Here is a 14,378-nt window from a genome sequence, read left to right as displayed (position 1 = left end):
GAACACATCATGAGAAACGCTGGACTGGAAGAAGCACAAGCTGGAATCAAGTTTGGTGGCAGAAATATCAATAACCTCAGATATGCAGATGACACCACCCTTATGGCAGATCATGAAGAACTAAAGAGCCTCTTGATGAAAGTGAAAGTGGAGAGTGAAAAAGTTGGCTTAAAGCTCAACATTCAAAAAACTAAGATCATGGCATCCAGTCCCATCGCTTCATGGCAAATAGGTGGGGAAACAGTGGAAACAGTGGCTGACTTTATTTTGGGGGGCTCCAAAATCACTGCAGATGGTGATTGCAGCCATGAAATTAAAAGACGCTTACTCCTTGGAAGGAGAGTTATGACCAACCTAGACAGCATATTAAAAAGCAGAGACATTACTTTGTCAAGAAAGGTCCATCTAGTCAAGGCTATGGTTTTTCCAGTAGTCATGCAGGGATGTAAGAGTTGGACTATAAAGAAAGCTGAATGCTAAAGAGTTGATGCTTTTGAACTGTGGTGTTGGAGAAGACTCTTAAGAGTCCCTTGCACTGCAAGGAGATCCAAGCAGTCCATCCTAAAGGAGATCAATCCTGGGTGTTCTCTGGAAGGACTGATGCTAGAGCTAAAACTCCAATACTTTGGCCACCTCATGCGAAGAGCTGACTCATTTGAAAAGACCCTGATGCTGGGAAAGATTGAGGGCAGGAGGAGAAGGGGACGACAGAGGATGAGATGGCTGGATGGCATCACCGACTCAATGTACATGAGTTTGGGTAAACTCCGGGAGTTGGTGATGGACAGGGAGGCCTGGTGTGCTGCAATTCATGGGGTTGCAAAGAGTCACACTACTGAGCGACTGAACTGAACTGATGATAATGATGATGACAATGATAATGACAACACATGATAATGATGATCAAAGGTCTAACATTGTCTGAAAGCCTATTATATGCCAGGAATTTCATCGTTTTCTGTATTTACTTCCCATAACAATCTTGTGGGTTATACTCATTCTACAGATGAATGAACCAATCTGTCCTCACACTTCTAATTATTAGAGGATTCAAAACTAGCCAGTAGTTTTTGACTATACTGTGTCCACCCATTCAGAGGATAGATTTCCAAGGCTTGGCCACCGATTGTTACAAGCCTTCACAGTATGAGATATGTGCCCAACAGGAATCCATTGGGTATTCACTCAGTACTATCCCTTGATCATGATGGTGATGACGATGATAATTATGATAAAAGCAATGATGGTAATGGAGAGGAAACTTTATCTTTGATCCAAGATTTTTATGTCTGGGAAACCCACGGGTCTCCAAGAAAGGATTTATGTAAGGTCACATACTGTAAGAAGAGTCCAGATTGGAACCTGAGGTGGTGCTAGTGATAAAGAATCCACCTGCCAGAAGAGACAAGAGTTGGATCCCTGGGTCGGGAAGATCCCCTGGAGGAGGGCATGGCAACCCACTCCAGTATTCTTGCCTAGATAATCCCATGGACAGAGGAGCCTGGCGGGCTACAGTCCATAGGGTTGCAAAGAGTCAAACACGACTGAAGCAAGTTAGCAGAGCACAGTACAGCAAGGTCATGAACTTAACCATTTTGCATTCCTAAAGCCAAGTTCATCTTCACCTTATTGCCCAACCAGAAAAAGCAGTATTGATTTCTCAGATGACAGACCTAAAGAACAACGATCACAATGGCATTGCTTCCTCCACCATCAATGCCTGCAAAAGCATCTTCATGCCAGTTCATAACTTGACTACCCTGGTCCCCAAGTTGTGGGCTAGGACTATAGTGCACAGGGTTGTTTAAACAGGAGGCAACAATCCTTTTCTCCTGAGCAGTAGGGCCACGTGCCTTTGCAAGCTTCCTCCACCTGGGCTCTCCTCTGTCTCTGGATCTGGACCCATGCAGACATCAGAAGCACTGCATCAGCCACACACAGAACTAAAGGCACTACAGATCAGAGCTGCATGTGCTCAGTCGTGTCTGACTCTTTGCAACCCATGGACTGTAGCTCGTCAGGCTCCTCTGTCCATGGAATACTGGAGTGGGTTGCCATTCCCTTCTCCAAGGGATCTTCCCGACCCTTGAACCCAGGTCTCCTGCATTTCAGGCAGATTCTTTACCACTGAGCCACCAGGGAAGCCCCAAACAGGCGGACACAACAGAGGCCCTTCTGGAAGTCTGAGCAAGGGGGGTGGGAGAGGCATGAGGCAGATCTTGTTTAAGACCTATCCCCCTTGGCCAAAGATGATCAAAGCCAATGTTTTCAGTTACTGAACTTTGAAGTCTTTTTTCCCTTTAAAACTTCCCATCCTTAAGTAGGTATATTCCTATCTATCTTATTCTTTTTGCTGTGATGGTAAATGGGATTGATTGCTTAATTTCTCCTTCTGATGTTTTGTTGTTAATGTAAGAGATTTCTGTTATTAATTATGTATCCTGCAACTTTACCAGACTCACTGATGAGCTCTAGTCACCTCCTGGTAGCATCTTTAGGACTTTCTATGTGCGTACGTCATCTGCAAACAGTGACAGTTTTACTTCTTCTTTTCCAATTTGGATTACTTTTATTTCTTTTCCTTGTCTGATTGCCATGGCTAGGACTTCCAAAACTATGTTGAATAAAAGTGGAGAGAGTAGACATTCTTGCCTTGTTCCTGATCTTAGGGAAAATGCTTTCAGCTTTTCACCATTGAATATGATATAGGTTTGTTGTATACAGCCTTTATTATGCTGAGGTATGTACATATATACAATGGAATATTATTCCATTAAAAAGAATGAAATAATGCCATGCCATTTGCAGCAACATGAATGGACTTGGAGATTATCATACTAAATGAAGTAAGTCAGACAGAGAAAGGCAAATATATGATGTAGCTTATATGTGGAATCTTAAAAAGAAAATGATACAAATGAGCTTATTTACACACAAAAAACAGATTCACAGACTTAGAGAACAAACTTTTTACCAGAGAAGAGTTGAGGGAAGGGATAGATTAGGAGTTTGGGATCGACATGTACACACAGCTATATTTAAAATAAAATGCTATTCCGTAAAAAAAATAAATAAAGTTTTTCAAACAGTTAAAAAAAAAAAAAAAAAGCTCCCATCAAGCCTCCTTGTGAAGGAAAAAGGGAAGAAAGGAAGTCTAGTGCTCTGACCTGCAATGGGGACAGTGATCCTTCAGGTACACATATCCAGGACAGCCTGGCCATCAGTCTAGAAGAGTCTGGCACCTGCTGCAGGCTGGAGCAGAGAAGCCAATGTCAGACCATCCTGAAGAGGGGTATGCCTCCTTGCTGGAGCCCTTCTACATCCTGCCCCAGTGCCATCCCTCAGTGCCAGGGGGCTGGATTCAACCAGTCTTATAATGCTGGCAAGTGAGTTCCTGGACCTTCATCTCACTCCGGCCAGAATCCAGCCTGACCAACAAGTTGTTAACTGAAACTTCCACAGCCCACCTCCAGATAGTGAGTCTTAGGTGGGGCCCAGAAATCAGTATTTTGAAGATGCTCCCCAGGTGATTCTGATGCAGGTAATTATGCAAGGCTTTGATAAAACATTTGAAGTGCAATCCATTCCATGAACTGTTTCTTCCTGGAATTGCTTGTCATAATACTAGAATGATAAAAGAACTTGTGGAAGATTATTGAGTCAATGACAGAATTTGCACAAACCTTGTGGCTCAGCAGTAAAGAATCCACCTGCAATGCAGGAGATGCAGGTTCAATCCCTGGGTTGGGAAGATCCCCTGGAGAAGGAAATGGCAATCCACTCCAATATTCTTGCCTGAAAAAATTGCATGGACAGAGGAGCCTGGTGGCCTACAGTCCATGGGGTCACAAAACAGCTGGACACAATTTAGTGACTAAACAACAACTGGCTCCTTAGCAAAAATCAATCAGAAAGTCAATTAAATAAAAATTCAATTAAATATTGAAACATGATGTGTCACAAGTATGTGTGGATATCAGAAGGAAAAGATAGTCTTTGTTATGTAGGGAAAATATAACTTCTAATATTTATATAGTAGCCATTCTACTTTAAGTGTATTTATAAAGTTTTTACCTTTCAAGTTTTCTTTTTCCCCACGTTATCGATTGGGGATGGGATGAAGGGAACTGTTCCCTTAGATCTGTTTCCTGTATTACTTTTTGCAATTTACACATATTCCGAGTCTTCTGAACCAGTAGGACAGGCCTGCCAGGAGCCTTCAGGGAGAGACCATCCCACAAAAGAAGACAAAACTTCAGTTTTAGCCTTAAAGCAGCAACTCTGACTATAGAGTGGCATCTTTTACTCAAATTTGAACGCTAGTCCAATTCCCAAAATGGACTCATCCTGTCTGACTCCTATGGATGAGGTATCCTGTGGTTGAAATTGGATGGGACTGTTGCTAAGAATTCTGCATCACATTGTTGCCCATGCAATCCTGGAACAGCCCCCACTTGTGGTTGTTTTTTAGTCGCTAAGTCATGTCTGACTCTTTGCGACCCCCTGGACTATATATAACCCGGCAGGCTCCTCTGTCCATAGGATTTTTCAGGCAAGAATACTGGAGTGGGTTGCCATTTCCTTCTTCAGGGGATCTTCCCGACTCAGGGACCCAGGGATCGAACCTGCGTCTCCTGCATCAGAGGCAGATTCTTTACCACTCAGCCCCCTGGGAAGTCCTCCCACTGTGTTAAGCATCATTATAAAGCAGAGATTTAGAAGAGTGGGGGTTCAACCCACTGGGGACACCAGGAAACTCAGTGGGGTTTTGGCACTGGAGGACTCCAGTGCCCAGCAGGCATGGCAGGACCCAGGGAAACCAGGGGTGGGGCTCAATGGCAGAGGCCTGGCATGGAAGCCCCCACTTCCCTGCCTATTGGACTTGTTCCTGAGCACAGGTTGAGTCACACTAGGACCCTCCCTCAAAACTGATGTTCTGCAATGGGTTGGGGTTCTATATGTATAGGTGGGAAGAAGAGCCCACCAAGTACAGCTCAGTCACCTCATTTCTTCCCCACAGCAGCCCTGTGAGACAAGTGTTTTCCCATGAAAAGATCAAGTCTTAAGCAAGTGTATCTGTAATAATTGCCAGTTTTATTCCTCTGGCTAAGAGATCCAGAGGTATTTTGAGGTTTACATTTTTTCAATAGTTCTTTCATCAAGATTTTAAGTGCCCCCATTGCCCTTATAAGCTGGTTGCAAATTATTTGATTGACTCTTTAATTAATAAAAAAACTTTAATTCTCTTTGTGTGTGTGATGTGTTCATTAAAAAATACATATAAGCAAAAAAAAAAACAGCACACAGAAACAAGCACAGTTAGATTTCTGATATATGCGTGTATGTATACACACGCGCGCACACACACAATTTGAGACTTTCTCCTACATATGTGAGCTGGTACTAAATATGCTGCTTTGTAACCTGTTATGTTTTACTTTACAATATGAAATGAACATATTTTCATGCATATGTGTGAAATTTCCCAATCGAAAAATAGACCTAGAGAATGTGTCAAAATACAAAATGCAGATGCTGAAAACAAGGAAACTACACCTAAAACAAAACTCCACCAGATGATTAAAAGTAAAGCAAAAGTCACAGATACATCAGAAAATGCTAACAGAAAGCTGGGGCAAGATTTTAATATCGGACAAAAAAAGAATTCAAGGCCTAAAGCACACGGGATAAGGACGGCTGCGTGAATGTCTTTGCTTCCAATGCATCATCACAAACTTGTTTCTTACTCTTCTTATCTCTTCCCTAAGCCTTTCCAACTCATCTGCTCCTCTTATCATTTCTTCAGGGTCCAAATGCCTAACAGGAGAGTCCTCTTTATATCCCTGACCAGGCTGAGTCAGCCCTCCTCTAAGGTTTCCTTCTGCTTCCTGGCTTACACCTTCTTCAGAAGGTTGAGGATTTCCTTCTGCCTCCTGTGGTACAGCTTCCAAAGGGCGGTCTTCCTCAGCCTTTGGCATGTTCTGTGGTTTTCTTTCATTTTCTCCACAAGATTTTTGCATGTTGAGTATTTTTCGATTTCCTTTTTGAATAAATTAACCCTGGAAAACAAAGGAACAAAACAACTAGATGCCAGGCAAATGAACCAGCAGCTAGAGCATGGGTTTCCATAGAGACTGGCTTCTTCTCATTTAGGTCTCTTAACTGTCAAAGTTTTCCAACTAGAAAAGGCTAGATCCTCAGGCTCTGAACTCCCCTGGCTCCTCCCCTCTCTCCCCCTCCCCACCCTCCCCCTCCCGCTCCAGCTCCATCTTCTCTCCTCCCGCTCCAGCCCACCATTTCCCAGCAGGCCCTGCTACAGGCCTCTCCTAGCACCGAAACAGGAGCAGGGAGCAGCGAGCAGCGCGGAAGCAATTAACCCCTCCCTCGCCTCCGATCTCCAACACTCCCGCCCTTTTAGGCTTTCCCAAGCCATTCCAACCTTCTACCTCTCACCTGAGACCGGCTGGTCCAGTCTCTGGCCTCCCCTCCCCCTTCCACGTCTCTCCAGTCTCCCCCCTCCCCCGCCCCATTTCCGCTGCAGGCTCTGCACAGGCCTCTGGCTTCATCCGGATGGGGAGAGGCTGCAGTGACCCCGGGATGGGCTTCGGTGTCATCTGCACTCACACCCCACCCCCACCCCCACCCCCACCCCCAGGAACAGGAGGCAACTGCACCTTTACACTGACCTGCAGGGATCCAGGGAATTTTCCTCCCTCTTCCCTCAGTCGATTTGGGTCGCTCCCCAAAGACCAAGAGTCCTGCAGACCGACAAGACTGCTTGGTGAGGAGGTCAGTACCTGAATCACGGGTCCCTTGAACGATTCTAGGCCTTGTTCGTCTAAAGTTTCCCCACGTCCTCATCCTCGCGATCCTTATAAGGCAACCCCGCCCTCCCTCCCCGGTGCCCACCGGTTCCCTTCAGGCAGGGAGTGAGCGACTCAAGTTGTTTCTAAATTGTTTCTGTGTCTCTCTTGGGATCCTCAATTAGCTACCCTTCTCCCTCTCCACCCCAAACTGCCCAAAATTTCCTGCACAAAAATGGAAGTTTAGCGGAACCGTGGTGTTAGGAAAGTAGTACCGGCTACGCTTGATTTCTGTTATCTGACCCCTAGACCCCAGGGACCCGAAGGCAGCGCCCAGCTTTATACTGACCTGAAAGGATCCGGGGCACTTTTCTCCTTCTCCAGCTATAGGGAGCTGCTCCTGGGAAACAGGCCCTGGACTATAAGGACTTCTGCACACGTCGACTCCTGGTCACGTGAGGGTCGCGTCATCAATGAGCTCGAGTCCTCGGTTACTCCTCCCATTTAACACTGCAGCCCGCCCCCTGCGTTCCCTCCATTTGATACTGTCAATCTTTTTTTTCATATTTGCCAATCAGAGACAATAAAACTGGTATCTTCTTCCTGCAGTTTCTATTCGTCTTTCTCGGGTTACCAGGGAGAATCAGCCTCTCGGGGTGGATAGACAATTTCTCCTTCTTTGGGGAATCATCTCTTTCTCCTGCTTCCAATTTCACCTCCTCTCCTCCCTCCCAAGATCCTACAGTCCACCATTTCCCTTGAAGTCCTGTCTAGCATTAAAAAGGGGCAAGAGGGCGGCTAGAAAAGAATCTGGGAGTGAGAGTGTGGGATTTTTTTTTTTTACTAGTTCTCTTAAATAGTTTTCTGCTTTAATGTTTTAAACAATAAGCTTACCCTTTAAAAATGATGTTTAAAAAAGAAATGCCACATAAGCAATATTTGACACAATATGGAAGACAAATTAGTTACATCAATTTTTAAGACTTTGGAAAAGTTTTCTGATAGCTGCAAATGAAATGACAGTTTTCACAACATATTGATGTGTTAGAAAATGTTTTTTTAAATCTTATTAAAACAGCTCCTTTTAAAACTGACGCCAAATTAATCGGTGGGAAGAGGCCCAGTTTTCTCTTGTTAGCAGTTTTATGTAAGTAATCCACTAGTTTTTCTCTTTCAGGTTAAACTCATGCTGTAAAGTGTTAGATGTATGACCGTTTGTGAGGACTGCTGCATGGCTTCTGGTTGAGTTTTAAGTGGAGGCTTCAGGCTTCCTCTTCTTACGGCCTCTGTAGGATCCAGTGTCTTGCTAATCAGATGAATCTATAGAAAAGCCTCCTTTCCATGGAGTCTACTTTAATTTGAAACTCAAAAAAAATGTGTTGGAAAATAACTCTCACACACTCTTGGAATACAGAAAGGAGAGAGTTCCTGATGAGTTCTGACAGTTTGGTGTGAGGCTTTTTAGCAGTGGAATTTTCATTCATGCAGGCCACTCTTGAGGTAATCTGGTATCAGTTTGTTCCATGAAAAACATACGTAATTGTTATAATCGGAAAGCAGAGAGAACATTATTGCTGTAAAAATATTTGTTATAATCGGAAAGCAGAGAGAACATTATTGCTGTAAAAATATTGGTTAAAAGAGGAAACTGATATTCCTGTAACCCAGCATCCACTGGTACTTGGAGCTATGTTGGTACCAGGAGTGGGGTGCCATTGCCTTCTCCACACACCTCCTTATCCCTTCTCAATTTACTTTGCACATTTCTGTCAAATTAAACTTCACTCTTCCTTATTTTCAACTTGTCATTCTCCTGCTCAAAGGCTCTGGATGGCAACCCATCTGTGAAGTATATCCTGTTTTTCTCATCCTGACATTCAATGTTGGTAAGAATTGAGCCACACTTGTCATCTACTTTTCTGCCCCATCCAAAAGGAACTCTCATTCACTGTGCCCAAATGTGCTCTCTTCTCTCTCTTTGTCCTTGCATCCCATTTTCGTCCTCCTGATTGCACTCCTCTTGCTCCTAGATCCTGGTCCTGCTCATTCTTAGGGACCTAGCTCCATCACCCAGCCTCTAAAAAGCCTCCCCAGCTGGAAGTGAGCTCTCCCTCCCCTGTCAATGCTGCACATAGGGTCTGCACCCCTCATATTGCGCTCAGCAAAGGTTGCCTTGTACCTTTCCCCTTTCCTGTGTATTGGTGTGTATGTTGGTGGGGTTTTCTAACCAGGCAGATATTCAGATGTGGGTTGCTAATGGGGAGTGGGGGCAGGCTCCAGCTCTCAAGCTGCTTGAGTGGCTATTGGGACTTTAAACAGTGCATCTCTCAGAAATTTCAGAGATTCAGAACGAGCTGTATGCCAATTGGCTCACAGACGAATCTTCCCTGCTTGCACAAAACTGGAGCAGAAATTTCATTGTTTCCTCCTCTGTTGATTGTGCTTATGGGTAGTCAGAACAACACTAACACCATTTTTATGGAGCTACTGACAGAGGATATTGCCCTGTTTTCCTAAATAGTCATAAGAGAGAGATCAGTCAGCTCACTGGTGCACACCTGACCAAGAGCCAGATAGTACATGCCTTCACCTTCATCTTTGTCCCTGAGCAATTTCAGTACATCAATAGAGCACTCAGCTACTTTTATTTTTTAATTAATTTATTTTAATTGGAAGGTAATTACAATTTTGTGGTGGTTTTTGCCATACATTGACATGAATCAGCCACAGGTGTACATGTGTCCTGCCTGCCCCCGTAAGTCCTGAATCCCCCTCCCACCTCCCTCCCCATCCCATCCCTCTGGGTTGTCCCAGTGCACCAGGTTTGAGTGCCCTGAGTCCAAAAATCTATTCTTTACATCTGTGTCTCTTTTGCTGTCTTGCATATAGGGTCGTCGTTACCATCTTCCTAAATTCCATCAGTTCAGTTAAGTCACTCAGTTGTGTCCGACTATTTGCGACCCCGTGAATCGCAACATGCCAGGCCTCCCTGTCCATCACCAACTCCTGGAGTTCACACAAACTCACGTCCATTGAGTCGGTGATGCCATCCAGCCATCTCATCCTCTGTCGTCCCCTTCTCCTCCTGCCCACAATCCCTCCCAGCATCAGAGTCTTTTCCAATGAGTCAACTCTTCACATGAGGTGGCCAAAGTACTGGAGTTTCAGCTTTAGCATCATTTCTTCCAAAGAAATCCCAGGGCTGATCTCCTTCAGAATGGACTGGTTGGATCTCCTTGCAGTCCAAGGGACTCTCAAGAGTCTTCTCCAACACCACAGTTCAAAAGCATCAACTCTTCGGTGCTCAGCTTTCTTCACAGTCCAACTCTCACATCCATACATGACTACTGGTAAAACCATAGCCTTGACTAGATGGACCTACGGCAAAGTAATGTCTCTGCTTTTGAATATGCTCTCTAGGTTGGTCATAACTTTCCTTCCAAGGAGTAAGCGTCTTTTAATTTCATGGCTGCAATCACCATCTGCAGTGATTTTGCAGCCCCCAAAAATAAAGTCTGACACTGTTTCCACTGTTTCCCCATCTATTTCCCATGAAGTGATGGGGCCAGATGCCATGATCTTCGTTTTCTGAATGTTGAGCTTTAAGCCAACTTTTTCACTCTCCACTTTCACTTTCATCAAGAGGCTTTTGAGTTCCTCTTCACTTTCTGCCATAAGGGTGGTGTCATCTGCATATCTGAGGTTACTGATATTTCTCCCGGCAATCTTGTTTCCAGCTTGTGCTTCTTCCAGCCCAGCGTTTCTTATGATGTACTCTGCGAATAAGTTAAATAAGCAGGGTGATAATATATAGCCTTGACGTACTCCTTTTCCTATTTGGAACCAGTCTGTTGTTACATGCCCAGTTCTAACTGTTGCTTCCTGACCTATAGATGCATTAATATACTGTATTGGTGTTTTTCTTTCTGACTTACTTCACTCTGTATAATAGGCTCCAGATTCATCCACTTCATTAGAACTGACTCAAATGTGTTCTTTTTAATAGCTGAGTAATATTCCATTGTGTATATTACCACAACTTTCTTACCCATTCGTCTGCCAATGGACATCCAGTTTGCTTCCATTTCCTACCTATTGTAAACAGTGCTGTGATAAACATGTGGTACATGTGTCTCTTTCAATTCTGGTTTCCTTGGTGTGTATGCCCAGCACTGGGATTGCTGGGTCGTATGACAGTTCTATTTCCAGTTTTTTAAGGAATCTTCACACTGTTCTCCATAGTGGCTGTACTAGTTTGCAGTCCCACCAACAGTGTAAGAGCATTCCCTGTTCTCTGTACCCTCTCCAGCATTTATTGTTTGTAGGCTTTTTGATAGCAGCCATTCTGACCAGTGTGAGATGGTACCTTATTGTGGTTTTGATTTTAATTTCTCTGATAATGAGTGATGTTGAGCATCTTTTCATGTGTTTGTTAGCCATCTGTATGTCTTCTTTGGAGAAATGTCTGTTTAGTTCTTTAGTCCATTTTTTGATTGGGTCATTTATTTTTCTGGAATTGAGCTGCATGAGCTGCTTGTATATTTTGGAGATAATTCTTTGTCAGTTGCTTCGTTTGCTATTATTTTCTCCCATTGTGAAGGCTGCCTTTTCACCTTGTTTATAGTCTCCTTCATTATGCAAAAGTTTTAAAGTTTAATTAGGTCCCACTGGTTTGTTTTTGCTTTTATTTCTGTTATTCTGGGAGGTGGGTCATAGAGGATCTTGCTGTGATTTATGTCAGAGAGTGTTCTGCCTATGTTTTCCTCTAGAAGTTTTATAGTTTCTGGTCTTACATTTAGATCTTTAATCCATTTTGAGTTTGTGTGTGTATGGTGTTAGAAAGTGTTCTAGTTGCATTCTTTTACAGGTGGTTGACCAGTTTTCCCAGCACCACTTGTTAAAGAGATTGTCTTTAATCCATTGTATATTTTTGCCTCAGCTACTTTTAAATTAAGTTAATCACAGTAGCTTTTAAATGTAAGATTTTTGGAAACCAGAGCATTATAGTCAATTAAGAACTATTTTTAAAAAGGAAAGAAAAGGCAGTACATATTGATTTAAATAATGAAGACGTGAGTTCTGGAGAGTAGACACCCTGCCCCTCTGACCCAATCAATATTCTGTTTTTGTGCACCAGGAGAGCCCTAGGGATAGCTCCAAAGTCCACAGCCTTTCAAGTGGTGTGAGGGGAGGAGAAAGGAGCTCTTATATAAGCCTATGACATCTAGAATATTGTTTTCTATGTTCCCTTTAGAAGTTATTTGCTGAAGCTCTGAATTCAACAACTCCTGCATATTTCTTATTGTTATTTCAAAGTTTATCCCATAGAAGAGCTTGAGATGGCTGTTTCTCTCCCTCGTTTCTCTAGTATGCTGTCTATGGCTTGAAAACATCCCTCCCGACATGGCTAAATCTGCTGCAGATCCAAAGGTTTGGCTACAGAGCATGGACTGAAAGCAGCTGCCGTCTGAGATGATAAACCCCTCTGGAGTGCAAGTAGACCCAACACATTTCATCACTTTGCTCAACTGAGCATGAATCCACTCATGTTCTGATGTGAGTGGTGCACACAGTGCCCAAGCAGATTTCTACTTAGATTGTATGTCTCTGCTTCAGAAAGTAAACTCAAAACAACAACAACAACAAAAAAAAACCCAGAAAGTAAAGTCATCTACCATCCCTCCTGTCACTGTGTTCCTTCACTTTTGGGAATTTGGCATGCATAAGTTTCACAAGGTCCAAAAACTCTTCAAAATAGACATTTGCTACATCCAAGCAAATGAACATGATTTGAAGTACAACTTTTCATCTCTTCCAGATAATTCTGCCGACTTTCCTGAACTCTCACCTAAATGCTGCACACATTGTAGATTTTTGTAGCCAAGAGTTTCTAGTTGTCAAGGGCATAATGTTTATGAATTACTGTGAACCTGAAATGCTGTGTCATAACCACTGCCATTTCATATGTCCCCATGGTACCTGTGTTGACCACAGTCATAGGAATCCTTGAGTTGGTCTGCTTAGACTTTCTTACTACGTGACAGAATGCTCAAGACTCACCTCAGCTAGATTCTTGAGATTGCTTTGCTTAAGCCTTGAGGTTCACATCTGTGTGGAGCATGTTGCTGGGTTGCAGGGAGGCACATTTTAGCTGTACTACAGCTTAGACCAGGCAACTTTTTCCTGTGGCAAAAAACCAGAGTTGTTGGGGAGACAGTGCTATTGCTGCTCTCTGGGTGCTGTTAAAAATTAAGTTTATAGTGGAAAGAAAGTCTTTTTTGCTGACCTCTTGATTCTGCCTTAGTTGCCTGTGCTACCTTATCTCTGAGGCATTCTATTTACCTATCCTAACGCTTTCCCCCTGTTTTTTTGACTTTCTACTTTGAATCCCTTATTTATCTGTAAGTCCATTAGAACAAAAAACCTTATCTGGTTCAACTTTGTAACCACTCCAGTGATGAAAGTTCAAGGTGACAGAAACGATTTAAATTTTCACTCAGAAGAGAATGGTTAAATAAATTATCCATACTGTGGAAGTTGTGCAGAAATTAAAAGTAATGAAATAATGCACATGCAGTGACAGCAAATTATATTGAAGTCGTATTTTTGAATGAATTAAGTGGCAGAACAGTATTTAGAGAGTACTATTCCACACACAAACACATAGTGCATATATATATATATATATATATATATATATATATGCATGCAATGAATTTATTAAGTAGTTCTAATTTTCTGGTATAATCATGGAATAATTTTATTTTTTCCAGTAATTGCTGTCAGCTGTGGTCTGTCAAATCTTCCCTTTCTCACTGAATAATGAATTTGTTCAATTATGTTTCAGTTTGTTTTCTCAACTATTCAATCACTTTCATTCATTAAGAGAGTTTTGTTTTGGGTTCTTGAAACTCAGTCTAGTTTATTTTTTAAACTTTTTGTGTTGAAATAATTTTAGTTCTAAAGAAGTGTTTGAAAGATAGTACAAAGCATTTCTGTAAACACTTCATCCTGCTTTGCCTAATAATTGTGGTATATTTATAAAAAAAACAAATGAACATTTGTGCATTACAATTAACTAAATCACAGAATTATTCCGATTTCTCCAGGTTTTTCACTACTATCCTTTTCTTGTCCCAGGATTCAATCCAGCACACAGTGTTGCATTTGGTTAATATGTCTCTTTATTCTATGACAATTTCTCAGTCTTTCCTTATTTTTCATAACCTTGACACTTCTAAAGAGTGAGGTATTTTGTAAAATGGTCCTCAATTTGGATTTGTCTTATGTTTTCTTATAATTACAGTGGCTGTTATTAATTTGGGGAAAGTGTCCTTTTTTATCACAATGTCAGGGTTACATGACATCAGCATGACTGATCACTGGTGAGGTTAACTGTGATCATTTGATTAAGATGACTGCTGCGTTTCTCCACTTGTAAAATTACTGTTTTTCTCTTTTCGTATTCTGTTTGTTTAGAAGCAAGTTACTAAGTCTAGCCCATATTAGAGAGGAAGGGAATTAAACTCTACTTCCTGGAGGGAGGAACATCAAAGAATTTGTGGATATGTCTGA

At 42.5% G+C, this 14,378-nt stretch overlaps 1 protein-coding gene, 1 long non-coding RNA gene and 1 other non-coding gene across 4 annotated transcripts; 1 reads left to right on the top strand and 2 right to left on the bottom strand.

Annotated features, from left to right (window-relative positions):
• Window positions 1-5,073: 5,073 nt before the first annotated feature.
• Window positions 5,074-7,230, bottom strand: TCEAL8 (transcription elongation factor A like 8). 2 transcript variants are annotated; one of them, NM_001077116.2, is given in 3 exon segments: window positions 5,618-6,059; window positions 6,687-6,758; window positions 7,153-7,230. In NM_001077116.2, a coding segment is annotated over 1 exon segment (354 nt). In that variant the 5' UTR covers window positions 6,021-6,059; window positions 6,687-6,758; window positions 7,153-7,230; the 3' UTR covers window positions 5,618-5,666.
• LOC104970007 (uncharacterized) lies at window positions 6,363-7,411 on the top strand. Its single transcript, XR_816830.4, has 2 exons — window positions 6,363-6,789; window positions 7,113-7,411. It is a non-coding gene; the product is annotated as an uncharacterized lncRNA (long non-coding RNA).
• A 1,081-nt stretch (window positions 7,412-8,492) lies between these two features.
• On the bottom strand, window positions 8,493-8,555 carry MIR4286-2 (microRNA mir-4286-2). Its single transcript, NR_107723.1, has one exon. It is a non-coding gene; the product is annotated as a microRNA mir-4286-2 (primary transcript).
• Between the last annotated feature and the right edge of the window lie 5,823 nt (window positions 8,556-14,378).

This window comes from Bos taurus, chromosome X (genome assembly GCF_002263795.3).
Source record: "Bos taurus isolate L1 Dominette 01449 registration number 42190680 breed Hereford chromosome X, ARS-UCD2.0, whole genome shotgun sequence".
Classification (NCBI taxonomy): Eukaryota; Metazoa; Chordata; class Mammalia; order Artiodactyla; family Bovidae; genus Bos; species Bos taurus.
This window is presented reverse-complemented; position numbering and strand designations above follow the sequence as displayed.

What these genes read in the sequence shown, in the direction of transcription:
- TCEAL8 (XM_010821712.4), bottom strand. Translation starts at nt 6,020, where the DNA reads ATGCAAAAATCTTGTGGAGAAAATGAAAGAAAACCACAGAACATGCCA.